This window comes from Berghia stephanieae, chromosome 8 (genome assembly GCF_034508935.2).
Source record: "Berghia stephanieae isolate SIO BIC M18660-M18661 chromosome 8, UCSD_Bste_1.3, whole genome shotgun sequence".
NCBI classification, from domain to species: domain Eukaryota; kingdom Metazoa; phylum Mollusca; class Gastropoda; order Nudibranchia; family Aeolidiidae; genus Berghia; species Berghia stephanieae.
The window spans coordinates 34,500,835-34,521,924 of NC_088367.1; the positions used below are offsets into that span (position 1 = coordinate 34,500,835).

General features: G+C 36.9%; 1 protein-coding gene across 2 annotated transcripts in view; it reads left to right on the forward strand.

The window, feature by feature from the left end:
* Positions 1-8,592: 8,592 nt before the first annotated feature.
* LOC144977838 (uncharacterized) overlaps positions 8,593-21,090 on the forward strand; it is a 16,186-nt gene continuing 3,688 nt past the window's right edge. Inside the window, exons 1-2 of one of the 2 annotated variants that reach the window (XM_078923242.1) lie at positions 8,593-8,838; positions 14,806-15,094. In XM_078923242.1, coding sequence (XP_078779368.1) covers positions 8,621-8,838; positions 14,806-15,094 — 507 coding nt within the window. In that variant the 5' untranslated portion in view covers positions 8,593-8,620. Of the gene's footprint in view, positions 8,839-9,363; positions 9,576-14,805; positions 15,095-21,090 lie in introns of those variants that run through there. The other variant, XM_078923243.1, reaches the window with a different exon arrangement.

Here is a 21,090-nt window from a genome sequence, read left to right on the forward strand (position 1 = left end):
AACCTGCTCGATATAGGAACTGAATTCCTCCCAGTCAGCCTTCCTGCAGTTCCATCTGCAAAGTGGGAGAGACTGCACCCTCGGTATTGTCACCACCGCTGTGACAAGTACCGAGGACTGTTCGCTTCACCTGCAGCGGTTCACCGTTCGCGACTTTCGTAACGAGGGTGAGGTCTGGAGTATACTCCTTCTTATGGCGGATACCCCTGAAGGTACCCTTGGCGGTAGGATCGTCCACTAGGTGTAGATCGTTACAGTCCATCCATGAGCGGAGTTGTCTTCCTGCCTCGTTGCACTCTCGGTCGCCCCATTCGTGATGGTGGCTATTAAAGTCTCCCAGACAGATGGAAGGATGACTGACCAAGGTGTAGTCCAAGTCGCTCTAGGTAGTTTGTAAATATTATGCAAACACAGTCCACCTACTTCCACGGAAATTCGGTTCACCCCATTGCTGTCCGTTACGCTCTCTATGACCCTCACTTTCGATGGCTCTTTAGCGTAGACGTTAACCTCTCCTTTGAGCCTCGAAGTGTCCTCTCGTTGGACCACCGTATGGCCTGGGATCTGGAATCGGGAAGATTGCGCGCCTGAATAAAGGTGGGTCTCCAGTAACAGGAGGATATCTACGCAATGGACGGCCAGTAGCTTTGACAAAAGCTCATTTTTTGCCATACTCTGACTCTCGATGTTGAGGGACATTATATGCGTCAGGTCGTTATACCCGACATCGCTTTTCTCATTCGGCAGGCCGCGAATCGAAGGTGCATTGGGACGCTTGCTTTCTTTTCGAACGTGCCGACGACCCTGGCGACACGAACGCGGTATTATTTGGCTAGACGGCAGACCGCTTCGCCATTGAAAATGCTGTTTTGGAACCATCATGAACATAGTAGTGTGGCGCCCGGGATAGCGGCTGCTATTCGGGCACCGGGTTGGATCTTCATTAGTCACACACCGGGACGAGCAGCTCATGTGGCTCGTTGGCTCGATACCCGGGATGGTCTCGTGACGGTGAACCGGGATTTACACCTTTGCCCTCCGTGTGCCTCAAGCCCCCTTACCAGCGACAAGATAGAAGATTCACGAGGGGGAGGAAAGGCAGCAAATGGTTCTTTAGCCAGTCTTCAAACACCTCTGCATTGACCCCAGAATGATAGTCAATACCTTCCATATGATACAGAAAAGAAAAAAAATGGTAAGGAATTCTTCTAAATACCCAGTATCTTCACCACCTGCAAGAATATCAATGATCCTCTGTACAGAACCCATGGGCCTTTCCTCTCCGAATTATCAGACGTCCATTCCTTTGTCAGATGTATGATTACGTTCACCCACGTCCATCGTTCAACACTGGTGATCTCTGTATTTCGATAACCATCTTTTCGGGGTTGATTGTGAAATTCCAATTCCATAGCTGCCTTCCTTAATTGCTTAATCTATCTATCTATCTATCTATCTATCTATCTATCTATCTATCTATCTATCTATCTATCTATCTATCTATCTATCTATCTATCTATCTATCTATCTATCTATCTATCTATCTATCTATCTATCTATCTATCTATCTATCTATATATCTATCTATCTATCTATCTATCTATCTATCTATCTATCTATCTATCTATCGGTCTATCTATCATAACTACAACATGTTTCTAAATAAAAGACCAATTTTAAATTTCAAATTCATTCAGCTCTTTCCCAATTTTCTTTTCACACACTGTGTAAGATATTGTGTTACTGTTTTATACTGCTTTTTTTTTGACGGAGAAACGACTTGCAGCTCGAACAATTCCCATTTCACTCATTTAGCTATTTATTTTTGAAGCTGTTAGGAGCATTTTTGTCCCATGTTTTTTAAAAATAAAGCACAACTTCAGGCAGAATATGAGATAAAAAGTTACTTTTCTATTGTATGTGACCAATCGCCTCATCAAGGTATTATGTCTTGGTGATTTAGATACTAATAATATAATGATTTGTTGGCGCTTTCTCTTATTTGTTTTTTGGTTGATGTTGAAATGTTAGTGATGCAATTTTAATGTTGTTGTTGCTGTTGTTGTTATTGTTCCGGGTGCTGTTCCTGTTTGTGTTGTTGATCTCAGAGTTGCGAGTAAATATTATGCTCCTTGTGTTAATATATCCTGTCCCAGTTCACATTTTTGTTGGAAATTTGGTTTGTCATCAGTCCTCATTTTTGTTGGAATTTGACTGCTGAATTTTTGCTTGAAATTTGGCGGTTATCAGACCAAATTTGACCAAAAGGCTTTGTATTATAAGTTCACATATGCGAGCCTCGAAACAGTATTATGTCGGAAAAGTATAGATTGTGAAATTCGAATTTATAGCTGGGAGTATGAGACTTTGCCAACCGTTTCTTTTTCTTCATTAAAAAGAAAAAAAATCCACACCATTATGAAATTGAAAAGTAAAATGTCATAGTTCTGATCATTATAACTTTAGTGCGGCTATGTGGTCTTGTGGTATAACACCCGCTTTGGGATCGGAACGTCCTGGGTTCGAGCCTCGCTCGGCGCGTAGTTGAGTCCTTGGAAAAGGCTCTTTACTCACATTCTCTCACTGTCTTCTTCTTCTAGGTTCCATGCCTGGTCCAGGCTTCGGATACTGCATGAATTATCTCTCTCCATTCCTCCCTGTCTCTTGCTTTTTCAAACAGCTCTTGGATTGTTAGGTTGGTGAAGCCCTTCAGTTGGTCTATGAGTGTTTTTCTTTGTCTCCCCCGGGCGCGTTTACCAGGTATTTTTCCACAACTTGCCAGGTATTCATTCTTATCTTTCCTTACTATGTGTCCGAAAAAGGATAGTTGTCGATCCACTATTAAGGGCATTAGTTTCCTTTGTTGGTATGTTTGTTTTAGCACTTCTTCGTTCGTTTTGTGTGCAGTATACGATATTCTCTGCATCCTTCTCAAGCACCACATTTCAAAAGCTTCAATGCTCTTTTGTGTTTCTGCATTTGTAGTCCAGCTTTCGCATCCGTATAACAAGATTGGCCACACGTAGCACTTCAAGACTCGGAATCTAATCCCGAACGACATCTGTTTGTTTTTCAAAATGTTTCCCAGGTCCATGAAGGCCTGTTTGGCTTGAGTTATTCTTGCTCGTATGTCTCGGTTACATCTTCCATCTGTTGTCACTATTGAACCTAGGTATTTAAAACTTTCTACGTTGGTAAGTTGCTCGCCGTGAATCGTTATATTGCAGGTGTTGTTGTTTTCGGGGTTTTTCTGTATTACCATGCATTCCGTTTTGGTGATATTCACTTCCATTCCCTTGGCTTCACTATCTACTACCACTTTGTCAACAATCTTTTGAAGTTGGATTTCTGATGTTGCAATGAGTACTGTATCGTCTGCGTATCTTATATTATTTATGTTGTGACCTCCTACTTTTATTCCCTCCATATTATTTATGCCCCTCATGATTGTTTCTTGGTATAGATTAAACAGATCTGGTGAGGCAACACACCCTTGACGGACTCCTTTCTTAATAGGAATGGAATTTCCTGTAGAGTTTCCGATTTTGATAGATGCCTGCTGGGTGTAGTATAATGTTTGCATGAGTCTGAGGTCTTTCTCATCAGTGCCAATGGAGTGCAGTTGTTTTAGTATTTCTTCGTGGCATACTCTATCAAAAGCTTTTTTGTAGTCGACAAAACAGAGGTATAGTGGGGTCTGAACCTGTATAGCTCTTTCACTTAAAACACGGAGGAGGTATATTGCGTTCCTTGTCCCTCTGTCAGGTTGGAATCCATATTGTTCTTCTGCGATTTCGGGGTTAATCTTATTCCTTAGCCTGTTGATAATTATACGCAACAGTATTTTGTTGATGTGGCTTATTAAACTTATAGTTCTAAAATTTTCGCATCTGACTGCACCTGCTTTCTTTGGTATTGCTATGAAAATAGTTACAGAGATCTTCTGGAATTTCCCCAGTATTGTATATATTGTTGAATAATATGTGAAGTTCATCAATATCTAGATCTCCTAGGCTTTTTAATACCTCTACAGATATTTCATCAGGGCCTGTTGCTTTACCATCCCTCATTCGTTCCATGGCATGTTCAATTTCACTTTTGGTGATGTTTGGTCCGCTTAATGGTTCTTTGAATTTCAGTGGTGGTTCATTTCTATTTGGATCATTGTACAGTTCGCCTATGTATTCCACCCATCGGCTTTCTATATGTTGTTCTTCAAATAGCAGTTCCCCTTGTTTGTTTTGGATACAACTTCCTGCTGCTTTGCTTTTCCTTTTCCCTGATAGTTCTTTTATTCTTTGGTGAGCTTGTTGGGGGTTGGGTTTGTATTCTCTTTCGATTTCGCAGCATTTCCAGTCTAGATAGTTCTCGTGTGCCTCGATGCATTTGGATTTAATGTGGTTGTTCAATGTTTGGTATTCTGCAGACCCTCTGTTGCATTTTCGTCTTTCTTCAAATAGGTTTAGAATTTCATTTGTCATCCATTCCTTTTTGCTGTTTATTTGAGCTATTGGTAAATGCTTTTCTGCAGTTGCTTTGACACACTTTTGGAATATATCAAATTGTTTTTCACATTTTTCGTTATCAGGTTCACTTTGGCTTTGTATCATGAGTTCATTTTCAAATTCTTCTCTCATTTTTGTTTGTATGCCATTGTCTTTGCATAACCTGTAATCCCTCTTTATTCTACCAGCTGTTCTCTGAATAGCTTTAAACTTTATCCTTACTGTACAAACAACTGGGACATGGTCACTGTCTACATCGGCGCATGGATAGGTTTTGCAATTTAATATGCCATTTCTGAATCTTGATGATACTGCTATAAAGTCTATCTGGTTCCTTGCTCTGTCCCCTGGTGATTGCCATGTCCAGGTTCTTCTTGGGTGTTGTTGAAACCAGGTGTTTGAAATCATTAATTTATTTGTTCTACACCAATCTGCCCAGATGTTTCCTCGTTCATTTCTGTCTCCGAGTCCATGTGGTCCGATTATGTCACCATCTCTGCCTCTGCCAATCTTAGCATTTAGGTCCCCCATTACCATAAGGACTTCTTGTGATTTACACATTCGTTTTGCTTTGTCTAGTGAATGGTAAAACTCTGTCATTTCTGCATCTGTCGCCTCTTCTGTTGGTGCATAAACTTGAATAATATTGGTGTCAACTACAGGTCCTCTTAGCTTAACCAGCAAAACCCTGTCTGAGATTGCTACGTGCCCTTTGTAAAATTTAGTTGATTTTTGGTCTAAGATCATCCCTACTCCTTTTTGGAAAGAGGTTCCACCACTCCATATGATCTTATATGTCGTGTTGTTTTCTTGTTTTGACATGGTTCCCTGCTCTTTCCATCTCATCTCTGCCAGGCCAAGAATATTTATTTGGAGCCGTTTCATTTCTTTTAGAATGTTGTTTAGTTTTCCTTTTTGGGCACAGGTCCTGACATTCCATGTCCCAATTTTGGTTTTGTCACATTTGTTAAATTTATTTCGCCTAGTAACTGGCTGACGGTTCGGTGTGACCTGACGAACATCACGCTCCCAACCGAGCGAGGCAGCAGTCTTCCGTGAAAACATGCTCCCCTTTACGCTGTCACCGTTTAACTTTTTGGACTTATTCATGCAGTTAACTCGGCAAAGTTACAAGAATGGTTTGCCATTGCCTATTCTTGTCGCCCTCTGCAGTTGGCCAGCTTGACCTGTTACCGTTCGACACCACGAGGAGGTTGCAGTAGGGCTTGATGATGATCTATCTTTGCAGACTTGGCATCATCCATTTGTCTCTCACTGTACTCAGGTGTAAAATGAGTACCTGTCCGTTAACAGCGTTGTCTCTGTCAGACAAAAAAATGTAATATCGCCTAACAGGCGGCATGTCACGTCCTAAATGTTAAGTGTTGCTGTTGGCCAGGGACCCCATGTAAAGCGCTTTGAGCACGTTTAGTGTATATCGCGCTATATAAAAGCTCAATTTAAAAAAACAAATTTAAAGTCACATTTCTTCCTTTGATTAGCCCTGACATAATACCCAAATTGTGACGTTGGTTCACAGATTGCCGTCAGCACGCTTGACTGGCGACCATCAGTCTTCATAACCAAATTATTATCACTAACCGTGACATTGTTTTGCAACAACACGCAGCAGACTATGAAGTCAGAACAAACCACACATTCCTTCTCATTAGAATGCCAATATCTAGCTACAGTAATCTTATGCATGTGTAGACTTTTTTGTGAATGTCAGTTACTTGATCGGACCACTCGCGTTAAATGGGATTAATGGATAATCTAGTGTCAAATCCAAACAGATCCTAGTGTCTTCACACACAACTTACACAAACACCACACACACACACACACACACACACACACACATAATATATGTATATATATATATATATATATATATATATATATATATATATATATATTTAATGAGAGAGAGGGTTGGACAGATAGAGAGGAGAATATTTATATATATATATATATATATATATATATATATATATTATAGGGAATCAGAGAGAGAGAGAGAGAGAGAGAGAGAGAGAGAGAGAGAGAGAGAGAGAGAGAGAGATAGAGAGGAGCGATATATTGGTTATACAAATCGAACATCATTGTTGCTGCCAGCTTTAGTCTTTAAAGGGCGGAGTTATCAACGCATATATACATAATATTCTAAATTATGGTTTAAAAGAATTATAGTATTGCCGTTAAAAGGTTAATCTATTTTATGATTCAAATTTTTATTTTTCAAAAATATATAACAGCGTCGCCGTCAATCTCTCTTTCTCTCTCTCTCTCTCTCTATCTCTCTCCCTCTCTCTCTCTCTCTCTCTCTCTCTCTATATATATATATATATATATATATATATATATATATATATATATATATATATATATATATATAGGATATAATAGGAAGATTAGGAGGAGGAGGAAAATTACTGATACAAATAATGATTTAAAAATGATATTATATATATATTTATAGCCCTCTCTAACTTTCTCTTTATATCTTATTTTTGTGTTCTCTTCTCCTATTTCATCTTTAAATCATTCTTTGTCTCAGTAGGTTTCCTCCTCCTCCTCCTCCTACTCTTCCTAATCCCATTTCTTTTCCTTTTCCTAAATTTCTGCGTTTTAATTGCATTATATAAATTAATGTCTTATATTCTATATAATATGCAGAATCAAGATAACACTAAGCATATTTATTGACGTGTGAACTAACGGACGCATTCATTTCACCTCTTTATAAAATCAAACTGACTCATGTATCTTGGATTAACACTGGGTGATTCCATAACAGTACTTATATACTATTCACCACTCTTATCAACGTGCTGTATTTTATATACGAAGTGCAATGATATGACATGTTTTGTGTTAAAACGGCAGTATTTTCCATTCCCTGTCCTAAAGGTGCAGTTGGTGGTAGTAGTAGCTAATCGCCTGAGAGTTTTCCTGTGCGATTAACGATAATCCGCTGACCCCTGGGCTACACATATACTTATCAGCAACAACAGAACTATTTTTCCCTGTTATAAAGAACTCATGATTGATTTTCTCTGTCTTTTCTTCTAGTAACGATTTTGAAGCTTAACACTTAGAATGAAAGGACATTGTCGGACGGAGCATTGATGTTGGCTGTATACATCTTCAACATCGATTTACTTTTTATAAGTATTGAACACGCTGGAATTGAATTGAGCGGAAAGAAAGAGAAAAACAGACACAGAGAAGAAAGCCTTCTTTATTTCATGAGTGTGTGCTTTTATTCCTGTTCATTTCCCCCAATATAATGGAACTCATTATCAATATTATATTCATATCGGGATGAGTTATAATATGGTGCTTTACTCTTGAGTTCTAAATATGGAGTTAGGATTAATTCTAAATATTATTAAGTCGTAAACGATGTGAAGGACACTGTGATGTGATATAATAGGCTCATAAACCGGGAATCTCCAGTTTTTATTAAATTTACCTTGAATTGGATCTACCTTTATTTCTTAGCCCTAATATATTACACAAGTCACCATTTTATTTCGTACCAGGTTCTGTGATATTATCATTTTATTCCAAATTTACAGTTTTTTCTGCATTTATTTATATAAATATCGATTTCTCAATTAGAATTAAACACGGCAAACCTGATTTGGAGAATCTTCCGTCATCAAAATAATTCTGTCTTTATAAATGTGTCATTTCTATCTAGATAATATAATGTAATCATAGAAATTCATTCACTTTTGAACATTTAACTCAGATTAGCTATTATGCTTTACTATCATCCATTTCTTCAAAAACCTCAATCCGAAATCGAACATTAAATCAATTAACAAATATTTGTTCCACAAATAACACAAAAAGATAATAAACTCAAAAGATAAAAAAGAAAAAGAAAGAAAAAAGAAAAGAAAAACAACAACGTAAATTAAACGTATTGAAAGGGTAAATAGTAAGCAGGAATCAAAATCATAAAGAATAAAATGTAAATGAGCAAAGAACAACCAAATACAATACAAAACAAAACAAACAGAAAAAAACAGCAATAACATAAACAACGAAGACCCCCCCCCCCCCCTAGCTGAAATCCCCCTCCATCCTTAAAATAGAATAAAATGACAGAACCAGCTAAAGAGGGCCCCTCAAACAGGGCCCTCAAGCAGCTTAACAATAGGAATAACTTGGCGGGCCTCAAGCTAAGGAAGACTCTGGAACAATTCGACAGAGAAAAATCGTTCAGCATTGCAACATTAGATAGAGACAAATTCGACACCAGGGATTTTTTAAAGAATGTAAAATATTGCGACTCTGACTACCTGCCCCAATCACGCAAGTAAGTAATCAAATTAGTAACTATACAAAAAATAGTCTTATTCAACAGCTCCCCACAAATAGTAGTTTACAGTAATGATTTTTGACGACAGCGTTATATTTCACTGAAACTAAATTAACACAAAGGAAGTAGGAATCAATTCATTAGTTATAAAAACATTTTTATCCAGAGAAAACGAAATCAGAATCGATTGAGAGGTAGAATAAATGATTTCTTTACACTATTGCGTGTTGGAATTCGAACTTCGATCCCAACGTGTACCCACAAGCTTATGCAGCGATTGGGAACACGTCTGCAATTCTAAAAAGCAATAGTGTAAGAATCGTATATTATCAATAAATGTGTTGCTCACAGCCTTAAAGGTTATTATGTTGAGGTGGTTCAGAGACAAACCGCAGATCAGCTTGGGTCAGTTTTAAATGGCTTAAAGTGAAAACTGGATATTGTTTCTTCAAGTGTCATGACAACGATTCTGGTTTACCTTTCTAAAGCTTTGTGGTTGGTCTGTCCATTTATTTTCTTCAGTGCAAATAGTGGAAGGTTGTCTTATTATGACAAGAGAATTCATGAAGGTGTCTCAATCGGAATATGGCAGTTTTAAAAAATGTTTTCCACCGCGAAACTATATATGATTCTAAAATTCTTGCCTTCTGGAATTCCGGACGTATTGCCAACTGCTGCATGAACTTGCGAGTACGCGTTGGGAACGGAAGTTCGAATTCTAAAAACGCAAGAGTGTAAGAAATCTTTTATTTTACACCTCAACCGATTCTGATTTCATTATCTCTAAATAAAAGACATTTTCAAACGTACTTAAATGATACCTTAAAAAAAAAGCAAATCTAATTCTATTGTCATTTAAAGCTTGATGATCTGACGTCACAAATTGTATTTATAAACGGTATCATTACGCTTAATGGGGAGGGAGGGATAGAATAATTGTTGCTTTAGCAGGTTAAAATATAAGCAGAATCTAGAAATATGCTTTGTGTCACCTGAAGCAGAATCTAGAAATATGCTTTGTGTCACCTGAAGCAGAATCTAGAAATATGCTTTGTGCCACCTGAAGTTAGTGTAAGAAATGAAAGTTTCACCATGCTTACATTCTAGCCGGGAAATGACAATAAACAGACACAAAAAAAAAAAAAAAAAAAAAAAAAAAATAACCACGCCCCCCACAACCCCCCCCCCAAAAAAAAAACCCAAACAAAACACAAAAAAACAACAAATCACAAAAAAACTTTAATTTTATATAGCGCAATATCCACTAAATTGTGTTTAAAGCGCTTTGCATAGAGTCTCAAGCCAACGTCAACACTTGAAATGTATGACGATACGACATGACGTCTGGACTGGAAGGCGCGATTACAATCGACAGAAAGAACGCTGATACGGACGGTACTCATTTTACACAGGAATACAGCGAAAAAGTGTAAGTTAGACAGGATTTTTCAAGGGCTCCACTTTTAATAATAGTAATAATCATATAATATAATCTTTATCGTCCAAATAAAAGGCAATTCATGTGAGGTAAACAATGCTCATAGTGAGACTTGAACTAGGGACCCCGAGGTCATAAGCCGAGTATCATACAACAAGACGACAAAGTCGCAACATGTAGAACGTGGTTAAACAAAACGTAATAAAGGCTTCATTCAATAAAATACTCACTCAATTTTAAGTTGAAGAAAAAAACCCAAGCGGCTGATATAATAATATTCCATAACATTTTATAGTAGTCCTTCAGAGCCATTGGATCCCGTTTCTATAGAGTGAAACAGACAATAGCACGTTGCTTGTTACCCTTTGGATAGGATGCCAGATCTAACAGATCCAGCTACCCAATCACTGCTGGGTGAAGAGGGGCAGGTTGGGGGGGGGGGGGTCAGAAAAATAAATCTCGACCTCACCCGTGATCGATCTAGTTCCCTTTGCGTGTGAAACGAGTGCTCTACCAACTGATCTATCGGGACCCCTTTCCATAACATTTCTTTTAGAAGAATTAAGGAAAACAATCTTTGATTTTAGCAGACGTCACCATGACGCCAACGGAATAAAGCTAATTATGTATATATATTTTCATCTACCATTTGATTTGATAACATTGAGATGTTGTTAGAATTAGCATTATAAAACTACTGTTTCTTCATATCCACTGTGCGTCATTAGACTATATCCTTGTAATGAAACGAACATAGGTAATTAATAGGATTTGATTGATTGCCACGACAGACTTGATATTCTACTCTATGTGGTCTTGTGGTATGACAGTCGCCTTCGAATTCTCTCTCGTGGATCCTCTACCTTGTCGCTGGCAAAGAAGTAATTCCGGTTGACCGTCACGAGACCATACCGAATGTCGGGCCTATAGCAGGCGGGGTGCAGTCTCTCCCACTCTGCAGATGGAACTCCAGGAAGGATAACTGGGAGAAATTCAATTCCTATATCGAGCAAGTTTGCCCTGCCATCCCTCCTAAGTCCGAGAATATAATCAGATTTAACAGGCTGCTGTTTAAAAGCGCTCACCGCTCCATTCCACGGGACAAACGGCAATTTTACACTCCCTGCTGGACGGAAGAGTCGGAACAGCTGTACAAGGAGTACCAGCAGACCCAGTCCCAGGACGTAGCCGATAAACTACTTCAGTCTCTGGCAGAAGGAACGATGGCAAGAGACCGTAGAAAGTCTCGACTTTTCACACTCTAGCCGCAACGCTTGGCGACTGATAAAGAAATTGGATCCGGACCGGAATTACGCGAAGGCTTCACCAGAGTGTGAGGCAGATACAATTGCCAGGAATAGATAGAACCGTAGCAAACGGGTCCCTAATCAGGCTTTTGAGCGCGTGAGCGCGGTGTCCGCAAGGCGTGCCGTACGATTTTGGACTCGCTTCCGAGGTTATAGTTCTTTTTGTAGGTTGCCTCGGCTATGTCCATGGCAGATTTGTGAATGGCTTGAAAGGGGCGCGGGGGGGGGGGGGGGGGGGGGGGAGAGCGATAATAAAAATGATGAATTTTGACCCAGTTTGCTAAAATTAGATTTTGGTGAGATGTTGTCCTGTGACTATTTGTCTGCATAAAAAATTGTATGAGAACTTCATCTTCAGTTTTTTTTGGACTCAAAATAACGTATTTTGTGACCCATAGTATGGTTAAATCCTGCCCATTTTTAGTTTCAGTGGACTGATTTCATGAAAGAATATCAAATAGTCTTTACAACTAAGTAAAGGCAAAAACATATCAATGAAAAGTAAAAACTCTCCTCTATCTTCAACAACCAATCACTTTGTTCTTAATTATGTCATGTGGTCACAATCCAATCAGAGAGCGAGAGGAGAGTCTTTCCCTAAACTCGTTTACTTTGACTTTCAAAAGCATTTTTCTCAAAACTGCAATTTTCCTCACTAAAAACCTATCTCCTCCCTCTGTTTTCAACCAATCTTCTTCAAACTTTCTACATATGAGTGTCATACAAATAAGCAGGGCCTCTAAAAAATTCTATGAATAATTTGAAATTATGTAACTTTTTTCAAGGGGAGTAATCGAGTAATAACTTTGAGCTTAATTTTTAAAGTTTCTAATTTAAAAAAATTAAAAATCGGGCTTCTAGAGCCTCTTTACTTTCCTTTTTTCTACCTCTCGACACAATACTATGGCAATCGGTTGATAAACAAAAAAGCCTTTGACTTTATAAGATTAGTTGTTTATTTTCCAATATGGCGTCGTTTCCATAGCAACGGGCAACTTTTTTCGAACAAAATTATAGACAATCATCCTTCCCAAACAAATACATTATGACTGTGCATAGAAGTTTAGGATATTTAATTAAATAAAAAAATGATCCTTTAGTGTCGCCCCCCACCCCCCTCCCCCGCCCCCTTAAAGATTCTGGGCATTAAAAGCAAAGGGGCAAAAGTCCTTTCAAAATGTATAAGCAACAGTACCATCATTGGCTCTTAAAAAGTTTGGAGACAAAGATGTAAAATTCATCATCATTATTAGACCTACAGTTTTAATAATATAGTTATTTGTCTATTTTATGTATTCCATTATCTATTTATGTATCCATCTATTTGTCAATTATTCTAAATTATTCAATTTGCGAATTTATTGGATCATCTATTTAATCTTACAATTTCATTGTTGATATCATTGTTATTATTATATTTATTATTGTTGTTATTATTATTATTTTTATTATTATCATTATTCGTCTTCTTATATTATTGTTATTATTATTATTATTATTATTATTATTATTATTATTATTATTATTATTATTATATTATTATTATTATTATTAATATTATTGTTGTTATAATAATAATAATAATAATAATAATAATAATAATAATAATAATAATAATAATAATAATAATAATAATAATAATAATAATAATAATAATAATTATTATTATTATTGTTATTATTATTATTATTATCATTATTATTATTATTATTATTATTATTATTATTATTATTATTATTATTATTATTATTATTATTATTATTATTATTATTATTATCATTATTATTATTATTATTATTATTACTATTATTATTATTATTACTAGCATTGCTTCCGTTGTTATTGTTGTCATCGTCGTCGTCTCCATCACTGCCATCACCACTAACATCACCAACACAATCACTATTATTATTATCATCATCATCATCATCATCATCATCATCATCATCATCATCATCATCATCATCATCATCATCATCATCATCAGCGTCATCATTATCATGATCATTATCATCGTCGTCATCTTTAACATCAAGTCTTTGTGGTCTCTTAGATAGGGGATCCAGATTACAGTTCACATTTATGAATCCTAACACACACACACACACACATACACACACACAAACACACACACACACACACACACACACACACATATTTCAAAATACACGCTATGATTATTTCATGTATTGGGTATTTTTTTCACGCCTCGAGAAGGCCATGGTAATTTCTGCTTTGTTTTTAGTTTTATATCAATTCCCGAGGGTGCTCAATCCAGGCCGGTTTCTATTCTTGATGTTTGAATTGATAATTTGTTGTTGTATTCTCTTGGTCGTCTGTTGTTTGGTTTCATGTAATTAGAGAGTTTTATGCTGGTCTTGCTTATGTTAATTTTTTAAGGAATGTACACATCTTGTTTCATTCGCGACGATGTCGCAATTTTTCTACATTTACGATTTCTTTGAGTTTTGTTATGCTATTATAATGAAAGTATGTTCTCCTTGCAACTCTATTTTGCACTATTTCAATCTTGTTGATATCAATTTTGTTGTAGGGATCCCATAATTATGATTGATTTTCGAGGATGGGCCTTACTATACTTTTGTAGAAGAGTGTTAGCGTTTTGATGGGGCTATTGGTTTATTTGCTTTTGCTGTTATATTTGATATATATGATTTCCATTTGAGGTTATGGGTACGATTTAGTCCAAGATATCAAGAAGATTTGACGCTATCTAATTTTGGCCATAAATGTGGTTCTTGTAAATTACAGGTGTATTGTTTTGTTTAATGTTGTCAGATCGTTGCATTTGCTCACCTTGAATGTCATAAGCCATGTTTTTACCTATGCACCAGCAGTTTACAACATATGGAGGTCAGGGAGATTGGGCAATAATTTACTACAATTTTCTGATCATCTTTTTGTAGATTGGTTCTGCAAATGCATGTTTCCATATTTGGAATATGACGTCTGATCTAATAGACATTTCAAAGAGTTAAGTCAGCGCAGGAGCAATCAAATCTCCCTTAATACCATTTTTAGGAGCCGTGGTGATATATATATATATATATATATATATATATATATATATATATATATATATTATTTGATAAATATTACTAATACTAATCATATATTTTCTTTTTGACTTTCTACCCTGGTCGTCGCCTTCCCATGTACACTCATATAATAGTTTCTTTCTCTTTGTATTTGTTTCAGCTTCTTGGGATCTCCAAGCCAAAGACGGAGACGAAGTCAAACTGCCAAAACAGCGCCATGTCGCATAAGCCGTGACCACTACGCTAACAACGGTACTCACACTGACGTATCCGATGACGAAACTCTTCTTGATGACGTAACCGAGTCCGAGAACCACGATGGAGTCAGGCGTGCTCCTCTGATGATGTCGGGTAGCAAACTACTGGCCTCAAGAAAGACAGCAAATGCGGCCTTTAAACTCAACGAATATCAGAGGGCAGAAAAGTTTTTGCGACGGTTACGTGAACAGGTTGGTCCAATATTTGATCTTATACGTGGCCAATTGGCTCAAAACGGTAAAAAGCCGTTTAAATGATCAGAAATATGAATGGAATTTCAGTAATTCGCAATTTAAAATTCTCGTCATTAAAACAGATTTAATGAATTTGATAAAATATTCACATCTTCTACTACGAGTATAAACTCAATTTTCAGTTTATAAGTCACTTATTCTTGGGGGTGTTTTTTTTTGTTTGTCTTTTGCATTGGCCCTCTTTCTGAAATATTTGAAGAAAATGACCTTTCTTACCATAAATACACAGATAATATACAGTTGTTTACTTCTATGAGAAATCCTTAACAATCCAAAATTTCTCGTTAAAAATATATCTATTTATAACTAAGACAAAAGAATGGATGTATGCAAATAGACTTGAATTGAATAAAGAACAGACAGAAATCTTGCTCGAAAGCAGTAAGATAGGTTTCAGGATTTTGTCGTAATCTCATTAGTTCCTTTACAAAAGTTGCAAGAGATGAAGTGAGTAGGAAAATGCTAGAATGCAACAGAGAATAAAAGTTCTCGGCGATGGGGACTCGAACCCGCGACCTTAATGGTACGTCTGGCCGGGGAGAGCGTAGTACTATTGTCAGAGCTATCCACCACTCAAAAAAAAGTGGTATCAAACTCTGTGTCTTTCTTGAATCGCTCTCCCCGACTTCTTGAGGTCATGAGTTGAACAAACAAACGCCGCCAAGTTTGTCAGCCAGCATTTAAGCCTAATAGACATATCCTCAACACAAACATACAACATAGAAACTAATGAGACATTGAGTAAGCTCCGGTATTTACAAAATTTAGAAATCTAGGAACAATTCTAAACTGTTCACTGACTATGGAGATTCATTTAAGCGCAATATAAAAACAGATAATTTTTGAGGTGAGAAAAATATTTTATTTTAGACCATAAATATCAGAGGCAGTCAGATTGTTGTAATTCCCTCCTTTTTGGTCTTCCCGATTCGAAATTTATACCACCCTAGGCGATGCAAAACAATGCAGCTAGACTTAGTAAAAAACACGAAAAAGAGAAATCGCCCTCTCCTTATGAAAGAGTTGCATTGTTTAACAGTAACTAATATGAATAAATTAAAAACTACAGGTCTTGTTTATCGCTCGCTCGACGGACCAACCCCTGCCTATTTGTCTGAATTACTCCATAGTTATAGACAGCCAATGATGTTGGGATCCTCGTCTGATTATTTGTATCAAAAACAAATACAAAATTAGGCGACATAGCGATCTCTTGTCGTGTTCCACAAACTGTGAACGCTCTTCTATGAGAGCTAAGAGATTCAGGCAGCTTTAGAAACTTTAGAATCTAAATTAAAGACCATGATGTTTTTAGGGAACAATTTCCACAACTTTAAAGTTGGCGTTAGAAGTTTCAAAGTTTATTCAATCTTAGGCTTTCGCCAATAAATCAACAATTTGATGACAACATACATGAAAGTGGAAAAAAAAGGTAAATGGAACCAAAAAATAGAATTGGGGCATTGTATGTGTGTGTGTGTGTGTGTGTGTGTGTGTGTGTGTGTGCATTTGTGTGTGTATTTGTGTATGTATCTGTTTTGTGTGTGCGTGAATGTGTGGTTTTTTTTCTAAAGCGCTTATTGATTAAGCGGTATTTAAATGCTTATTAATATTATTATGATTATGATTATGATTGTCACATAATTAGGTTATAGAACAGTAAAGTTGATGCCCCAAACGTAAACAATAACAAGTTGCTAGTGATTTCCGTTAGGGACCGGAATAATTTACGCACAATATAGGTCTCCCAATTTTGTAGTTTGAGTTGTAGGCAATACACTTTCAGTATTGAAAATATGTTTACATAAAATCTAACAGTTGCAGAAATAATAATATAAGACTAAATTATTATGAAAATCAGGCTCCGAATAATTCTCGTTTTGTTCATACCAGCGCAATAATTTGCTCTGGTCTAAAAATAGATAGACGTAACTTTTGATAAATTTTACCTTTTGTTCCATAAAGTATCCATATCTAGACATTATTTGATGCATGATCGAGTATTTATGAATATGTGTTTTTTTTGCCACCTAACAGCCAAATTTTAAAGGTTATTTTCTTTCTATTATTTACATTGGAACGTGAGCTGTCAAGACAGGAACATGTGGTTTGCCACGTGCTTCTCGACCTTTGTTTACGTTTGGGGCACCTAACTTTACTGCTCTATACTATCATATTATAGTAATCGAGTACATTGGGTGGATTAAAAAGTGGAAATAATAAACGGTTATTATTTAGATGTTCAAGCAGACAAGACGTGTTTGTTGACTCTGTCATTGATTTAATAATATATAAGCCCACAATATGACATGGTGTCAGAAGTGAACGTTATTCCCAAATGAATTACCATTCATTAGAGGAATATTTATACAGTTAAGTAATTTGTATTAGATAAATATATATTTTTTAATTGAATACTTGTCATACCCGTCCCAGCTTCATACGAGGTTAAATAGGTCACTCAACTATTTAAAGGATGCCTAAGTTTAACCCGCCAAATGAACTTAATTTTCAAAAGCCTGCATGGCAGGATTGGAAAGAGCGTTTTTTCTAGATTTCGACTAGCAACGAAATTAAATAAAGATGAGGGGATAGTACAAGTCTCTACCTTGATCTACGCAATGGGACAAGAGGCAGAAAAGATTTTCAAGTCTTTTACATTTGAAAACGAAGAGGAGAAGGATGACTACGATGTCGTTCTTGCTAAATTTGAGGAATATTTCATCCCAAAGATAAATGTTATTTTGAAAGAGCTAAATTCCACAAGAGAAATCAACAGGACAACGAATCCATTGAAGAATTTGTTAGGTCGCTGTGTAAATTATCAGAACACTGTAACTTCAATGACAGAAACACGCAAATAAGAGACAGATTAGTCATAGGAATTCAAGATAAACATCTATGTGAAAGCTTCAATTGAAAGAAGACTTAACCCTTGAAAAGGCCATTGAAATTTCGAGAAACCACGAATTAATTAAACAACAAAACTCAGAATGTTTAACCAGAGAAGTTGAGGCTATGAGCCTACGGAAAAAGCACCAGGAAGCACCGCCAATGAACGCGCAAATAGATTGCAGGAGACAAGGAGTATAGAGCAGTATAATTAGGTGCCCCAAACGTAAACAATAACAAGTTGCTAGTGATTTTCGTTAGGGACCGGAAAAATTTACGCACAATATAGGTCTCCCAATTTTGTAGTTTGAGTTGTAGGCAATACACTTTCAGTATTGAAAATATTTTTACATAAAATATAACAGTTGCAGAAATAATAATATAAGACTAAATTATTCTGAAAATCAGGCTCCGAATAATTCTCGTCTTGTTCACACCAGCGCAATAATTTGCTCTGGTCTAAAAATAGATAGACTGTAACTTTTGATAATTTTACCTTTTGTTCCATAAAATATCCATATCTAGACATTATTTGATGCATGATCGATTATTTATGAATATGTGTTTCTTTTGCCACCTAGCAGCCAAATTTTAAAGATTATATTATTCTATAATTTACATTGGAACTTGAGCTGTCAAGACAGGAACATGTGGTTTGCCATGTGCTTCTAGACCTTTGTTTACGTTTGGGGCACATAATTATACTGCTCTATTCAGAAATCAAAATACTCAGAGAAACAATAAAAACAATTTCCCGTCCACAAGAGATAGGGGAGAGCCAATGCTATGCGGACGATGCGGAACAGTTCATCAGGCGAGAGCTTGTCCGGCTTATGGAAAAATGTGTTTGAAGTGTAAAAAGAAAAATCATTTCGCACGAAGATGTAAAAATACAAAGGATATCGGAGCGACATGTATCGATACCGAAATACAAGAGGACAACTTCTTAGGGTCAGTTCGCGACAAGGAGAGAGGTGAACTTGCGTGGAGTGTGAAATTATCAATCAACGACAAGCTTGTCAACTTCAAAATTGACACGGGGGCAGACGTATCAATTATGCCGAAACACATTTTCAAGACCTTAAACGTGGAAAAGAAATTTCACGAGACTGATAATATATTGCAAAGTCCCGCAGGTAGATTAAATACAATCGGATTCTTTGTGCAGCCTGTCACGTACAAGACATTATAATCTCAGAATTTTTGTTGTTGACACGGAAAGTCCACATTGCCTCTTGAGCCGCGAGGATTCAGAAAGACTTAAGTTGGTAACCCGAATAAACGCAATCCAAATTCCTAGAACTGTCTTCGCCGCCACAGGGGTAATGAAAACACAACCCGTAAAAATTGAGTTAAATGAAAATGCAGTGCCGTATGTAACAACTGTACCAAGGCGTATACCAATCCCATTATTGGAAAAGGTGAAAAACGAATTAGAAAGAATGAGTAGCATGGGGAAAATTGAAGAAATTACAGAACCAACGGAATGGTGTGCACCCATTGTTGTTGTTCCAAAACCTGGAAGTAATCAAATTCGACTTTGCGTCGATTTGACTAAGTTAAATAAAGCAGTCAAAAGAGAAAGATTTACACTACCTACTGTAGATGACATTGCTCACAAATTATCAGGAGCAAAGTATTTTAGCCGAATTGATTGCGCCTCCGGATTCTGGCAAATACCCTTAGAGGAAACGAGCGCAAAACTAACAACTTTTATTACACCTTATGGCAGATATTACTTCAAAGTCTTACCATTTGGTATCACCAGCGCAAGTGAGATTTTTCAGAGAAAAATGAAAGAGCTTATAAAAGACTGTGAAGGCTCAGATTGTTTTATTGATGACGTCATTATTTTTGGACGCACAGAAGAGGAACATGACAAAAGATTGCATGAAGTTCTTAAAGAAATTGAAAAGTCAGGGCTGAAACTAAATAAAGAAAAATGCGAATTTAAGAGGACAGAAATAAAATTTTTAGGATTTAAAATAAACAAAGACGGCATGACACCTGATGATGAGAAAATCAGGGCAGTACAAGAATTAAGTGATCCAAAGAATGTATCGGAACTTAAAAGTATCCTGGGAATCATCAATTTCCTAGGAAGGCACTTACCGAACTTATCGACAACCTTAAAACCTTTATATGATTTGCTGAAGAAGACTGCCACATGGTACTGGGGACCTCAACAAGTAGAGGCTCTTAACAAAGTCAAGTCGATAATTACGAATGCACCAGTGCTTGCTTTCTATGATCCTCTAAAACCAACTATTGTCACAGCCGATAGTAGCTCATACGGAATGGGAGGAGCGCTACTTCAAAAACATGGAGACGAAATACGACCAGTCGCATACTGCTCTCGAACGCTTACTCCTACAGAAAGAGGATATGCGCAAATAGAGAAGGAAACGTTAGCTGCTGTATGGGCGTGTGAAAAGTTTTCCAGATTTTTAATAGGCTTGAAGTCATTCACACTTGAGACGGATCACAAACCAATCGTACCACTCATAAATACAAAAGACCTTGACCGAACACCTCTGAGATGTCAACGGCTACTGATGAGACTTATGAGATTTAATCCTATTGCAATCTATAAACCAGGGAAAGACTTACATTTGGCAGACACTCTGTCTAGAAAGCCACTCCAGATTGAAGATAAAACGTTGGAAATGGATGTTAATGCGTATGTAAATAGCATTGAAACACACCTGTGGAATGCAGACTTGGATGTCATAAGAAAGAAGTCAGAAGAAGAAGGTGAAATGAGCCAACTGAAAGGACTAATCGAACAAGGTTGGCCGAAACACAAAAATAATGTACCTGTAAGCTTGAAGAAGTACTACGAAGAGAGAGGCAGCATGAGTACACTTCATGGTCTCGTAGTTAAAGATAAGCGCATTGTTATCCCGCAAAGCATGAGAAAGGATGTTCTGAAACAAATACACGAGGGGCACCAAGGAATCAATTAATGCCGTGAACGAGCAAGACAATCAGTGTGGTGGCCCAACATCAACAAGGAAATACTAAGCATGATCGAAAATTGT